At 41.2% G+C, this 5,444-nt stretch overlaps 1 protein-coding gene across 2 annotated transcripts; it reads right to left on the bottom strand.

Moving 5' to 3' along the window:
* Nucleotides 1–554: 554 nt before the first annotated feature.
* LOC115669182 (5'-adenylylsulfate reductase-like 5) lies at nt 555–5,204 on the bottom strand. Of its 2 annotated transcripts, none has more exons than XM_056315137.1 (4): nt 4,621–5,204; nt 2,417–2,598; nt 1,255–1,379; nt 555–976 (listed from the first exon to the last, which is right to left on the bottom strand). In XM_056315137.1, exons 1-4 carry the CDS (start codon nt 4,780–4,782, stop codon nt 654–656), a joined length of 792 nt encoding a protein of 263 aa, XP_056171112.1. In that variant the 5' UTR covers nt 4,783–5,204; the 3' UTR covers nt 555–653. The 2 variants fall into 2 exon arrangements, with proteins under 2 accessions (XP_056171112.1, XP_056171113.1); XM_056315138.1 differs by lacking the exon at nt 4,621–5,204 and adding an exon at nt 2,717–2,945.
* Between the last annotated feature and the right edge of the window lie 240 nt (nt 5,205–5,444).

Below are 5,444 nucleotides of genomic sequence, written 5' to 3'. Positions count from 1 at the left end.
GTATATTACAACTCGTTTACGCTCAGAATTACAATAAAATGTGATCATGTCTGTTCAGTATTTGCTTCACATGTAAGATAGGAGGAATTGCATTAAGTGTCAAACGCCAACATGGGTTGACATGAAGTCAAAACAACAGTCCGGCATACTAATACTAGGACAGTAGTTAGGTTTTGTATTCATCAACTGATTGCAGTATCAAAACACAAACAAATGTCTGGTCTTTCAGCATGATGCAGAAGGTCCGGGGTGGAGTGTGACTGAGAGTTTGGGGGAAAGAGACTGGTCTTGCCGCTCCGAGCATAGGTTCCAACGCACGAATACGGTTGCCGAGTCACGTTCGAAGAATGAAGTCAAAACAAGACAAATGATCGCCCTCGCCGCTCGGAAACTAAGATCAGCAACTGTCTTTGCTAGATGTCGCAAAGACGGTAAACAACACTACTTTGTGAAAGACGCAAACATCTTGAAGCTCACATGCCACAGAGAGAGAGAGAGAGAGAGAGAGAGAGAGAGAGAGAGAGAGAGAGAGAGAGAGAGAGAGAGAGAGGTAATTATACCATCCAATTTATGATCTATTCTCTTGCCATTCGTTTAGCACAGAGAGAATTTATTGTTACAGACCTAAGATTCATAATCTAGCTGACGGAGATTCACCGGGTGAATACAGAAGCCAGCGAAGATGCCCATGCCTGGGCATTCCTAGCGCTTACATGGAAGTTGCTGCTCTTGCAGAGTCTCAGTTTCCTCCAAGCCCTTCTCACATCAATCATGTGAAGCAAACGCAAAGATTCCGAAAACCTGACCATAAGGACCAGACAGAGGAATGATACAGATAGAGACAAGTAAGGATCCTTCATCATCATCTCCTTCATAGATGTCCTGCCATTCCTATTCCAAGGTGTGGAGCTTGATTCTTTACTGCTACTTAAACCTGTCAGTCGATCCTCCATGAAATCTAGAACTGGTTCGAACCCTGCATTATCATCGGAAAGGCAGACGTCACATTGATGCTTGGTAAATTCTGCTTGATGGAGCTAATTATACAAGGCAAATTCATGGAAGTGACCAAAAAAAGAAAAGAAAAGTAAAGGGGCTTCAACGACTATAGTGTTCCTTCAACAGTTGAGTCCAACAACACAATCTTTAACTTTATTAAAGAAAAGGAGGATAAGCGCGCTGTAACACAAGTGCCTGCAAACAAATCATCCTCAACATCTTTATTGAATAAAATAAAATAAAGCAAAAAATTACCAGTGTTTCTCTCATAAAACCGCACCAGAGAGAGGAGGGTTTTTGAACCGTGATATTTCACCATCGAAGTCCGGTTCATTACCAATATTGAGGGCAAAGTATGGATTCCATATCTTGAAAGCACACTGAAACTTGAAATGATAATGAGCAAGCATGACATGGTAACTCACCAATATGAATATAAGCAAGTAATTAATATTTTGCATAATAAAGCATAATGTCACTAGCTAAAAGGATTCACGGAGAAAAACCTCTCAGGAAAGACAAATAATTTTTTTTCAAGGGATTAATTATGCTCTAATAGATCAGGCATTATTATCCGTGATAAATATGCATTTTAGACCCTAATTGGGATCAAAGACACTACAAACGCTCAATTGATCCAAGGTATGCATGTCACCCCGGACTGGAATAAGAAGGAAGAAAAAGGGACCACAATGACACCATGATGGACTGACTACGTTATAGGCCCTACATGCAAGTGAGAGTTTCACAACCAACTGAATACGATGTTTCAAGTATTCTCTCACAAAGGACGATGAACTCACATGGAAATGCCGATTACCTTACCATCCCTGCCCCCAATGCCCGCTCACCCAAAGGATTTAATGCATACATATCCTAGCTAGTCCACCGATAGCAGATATCACCCTCTATTACAACCATGCAAAAGGTCTTCAAACGTAAATAGGAGGATTATTATTATGGAAGCATTGAGGTCTGCACACCCCCTATGCACTTGATTTCAAATTATGTATTAAAGATGTTTTCTAAATGACTCTCGACTGTCAAATAGACAAAGCCATACACTTAAAGAGGTCAAGTGATGCAATTCCAATCTAAGAAAGGACATTGCACTTCCGCTTCCCGATGGAACCAAGCGTGACCCTTCCTTTCCCAATGAAAATTCCGCAAAAATTCCACAATATAAAAAAAAAAAACTGCCCATTAAACCTCTAAAAAGACGGTGCAGCGTTCACCACAACCTAAAATTTGTCGGTTACTATTATGTTCGACCACAAATTCCTACTAATTAACAATAATATCAGAAATCTACCACCCAGGGTCTAGGCCAACAAAAAGCAATGGAACATGTAAAGATCTTCTAGTGGTAAATTAAAAACAAAGGAGGCTTGAAGCATATCATTAAGCAGTATTGCACCTTGGCATAACTGAAGATTGCTCAACTAACAAATGATCCATCTGAGGAAACATGGAGCTGAGGACATCAAAAATAGGAAGCAACCTCTGCGAAAATGGACACCAGGAAGCATAAAAGAGCAAAGCGGTACATGCATTTTTGTCCTTGGAACCCAAAATGCAATCGAGGTAGTATCCATCCACCTGAAGTAGGCAGGGGAAGAAGGTCAAAGGATGTAAAGATTAGTCGGATCAAGAAAGCACAGAATCTTGAGAAAGTAGCGTATATCTAGCTAAAAGAACTAAAATTGCAGGAACTTACATATACAGCTGCAAAAGACAGACAGATGCACAAGCTCTCATCATAACATGTACAACACCGCTTAAGTGACAAGTCAGTAAGAAGCTCTATGCTGAAAATATGTGGTAAAGTAGAAGCACAGTTGGCATGAAAAGTCTCAAGGGCCATGTTAAGTAAAATGAACAGAAAATCTACAAAAAACACATGGCACTGAGAGAGGACTAAAGAGTATTACCTTCAATGATAGAGGGTCACATAACAATTAACAAATGAATCAACCTAACCTCGACTTTTAGTGAAAAGCAAAAGGCTAACCTCAAATTAGAGAGTTTCATATGTTATTGTGCATCTGCATTTGAACGCAGGGCATATACAGATTTCTCCAATTGAATGCTTTTCTGAATATGGATGATTAGCAGAATCAATAGACAGAGCTGCATTGTGGGCCACATGGCTGGCATCAGGAGCATTGAGTTGAGAAATTCTCTCGACCGCTTGCTCTTGGTCTAGATTGCTTTGTAAAATCTACAAGTTGGATTATTCCCTTTTTGGCCAAATACATGTTTGGTTTCACTGACGGTATCGGGTTGCCATTAAATTGTCAGACTTGATCCTATGTTGTACTTGATAAGTGGACTGGCTTTATGTCTGAAAATCATGAGTTAGTTCAATCATTCACGCAGAGATGAATAGAAAGCAAAAGCAACTTAATTACTCTCCAGGTCTCAGAAGAAGCACTAAAGGAACCTTTCCCACCATCAAGGAACTTCACTTTGCCCATTACAGGGAGACTGATTTCCGTACAGGGATAAAAGCGACTCCGCACGGAGACCCAACAAGCCTCAAATTCTCCCACATAGAGTAAGTATTAAATAAGAGGTAGTCCTCGACAGCCATAGAAAATATCACCCTGGCTCAAAAATAAATCCCACCGTTCAAGTTCAACAGAAGTGCAGATCATCACAAGTTGGCGGGGAATAAGATCTTCAGTATTCTTCTTCTATCCTATTTTGATCATCTAAACGATAAGGAAAATTGTCCGACATTGGAATAACTTTATATTCTTCTCATTGGCTACTTTTATTTAAAGTTACATCTAGATAAGTGTTTGGAAAATATGATCTCTGCCATCTTATGTCTGATGGGAGTAAGAGCACATGTGCTCGGTCCGTACTCATCAATGGCTCATGATGACATCACCCCCAGATATAACCGAGTTTCCTTCACTCATCGGAAAAAAAAGAACAACCAAGACTTTTCTTCCAGATCTCATTAGACATTAACTGTTTCAAGCAGGTAGTTTTGCAAACTAATCTATCATCTGTCAAGAGTCAATGTAACAGAACGAACTCAGTCGAGCCATCTAGAACAACTCAAACATCGTGTTCCCTGAAAAGTCATATGAGGAAGAAAGAATTCCTACTTTGAAAAAGACAAAAGAACCGCCATCTCACATTCCACACAGTGTCTAGGTGCTCCTCCTAGTAAGGCCCTTAATACACCCAATTCTTGAAGAGTTCGTAAATTTTGAGCCAAAAGCTGATTAATGACAAAAAGTCAACCCGTAATCTTTGTTATGAATCTCCATATTCTCGGAACTCATTCCCCCAGAAAGAAAATTAAACAAAACTAAGGATTCCAAAAAATTCAGGATCACCCTACCCAAAATACAGAGAGTGAGAGAGAGAGAGAGAGAGAGAGAGAGAGAGAGAGAGAGAGAGAGGGGCAAGTTTTCATTTTCAACATCCAAAGGAAATGATCAATGAATTAATCACCAGCCAAGAAGGAAAAAGAAAAAAGAACCCATCAAAGAACACACCCAGAGGAACAAAACACCCACATAAACCATAAAGAAGCAAACTTTCAGCACAGCCAGATACATGACGCAGCGAACCATCGGAATCCAGCGCAAAAAAGCAACGCACCTGAAGAGGCAAACCAGGCGAAACCCAAGTGGAGCACCGGGACATCAAGCCGTAGAGAAACGGGAAGGGCTCGACGGGGCAAGAGCCCCGCCGCGACTCCGCCGACGCGAAGGCGCTCAAGAAAATCAGCAGAGCCGAAGCCACCGAATATGGAGACGCCATTCGAAGGCGAATGCGCGGACCCCTCGAGCCCAGATGAAGATCAAAGACTAGAGGTTCACGCGAGAGAGCGAGGGAGAGGACAAGGGTGGGTCGAGCTTGCGGGCGTCTGACTCTCCCAAGTGGTGATGATTTTCAAGCAAATGGTGGCGACCCCCACTTGGGAGTTCGACGGGGAGGGGTTTAAGAACAGAGCAGCAGGGGCGGGTGACAACGAACGAGCTCCTCTTTATAGTTTTTATGCGAGCGTGTGCTCGTTGTTTCGCATGAATCTAACAGGTTCCGCCATCTTTGTGTACGTGCGCGCGGATGGTCGTCGTCACTCCCCGTCCTCGTCGACTGACGAAACGGGAGGCAATTTGGAAAAATTCTTGAAGCCCCTGCTTCCATTTCTTGAAGTTGCGCCACACCTTCTTTTTTTCTTTTTTTTTCCATGAGATTTTCTTCGGACTTAATTTGAATAACACGTAAGAATTGACCGCTTTGACTTAATAACCCGAAATTCATCCCTGATTTGATTTTATTCTAAAATACTATGTGAACTTGATCATCGTGACTCAATGACCTTATGCTCATCACCGCCGATCCAATTTTTTTTTTTTTTTTTTTTTTTTTTTTTTGTTTTTTTTTTTTTCCCAAAAAAAAAATTTTTCTTGTTTTGGTTT

This window comes from Syzygium oleosum, unplaced genomic scaffold (genome assembly GCF_021117445.2).
Source record: "Syzygium oleosum isolate NSW1041296 unplaced genomic scaffold, Sole_v2.1 Sole_v2.10, whole genome shotgun sequence".
Taxonomy (NCBI): domain Eukaryota; kingdom Viridiplantae; phylum Streptophyta; class Magnoliopsida; order Myrtales; family Myrtaceae; genus Syzygium; species Syzygium oleosum.
Note: the sequence above shows the minus strand (reverse complement) of the source record. Positions and strands in the feature narration are given on the sequence as shown.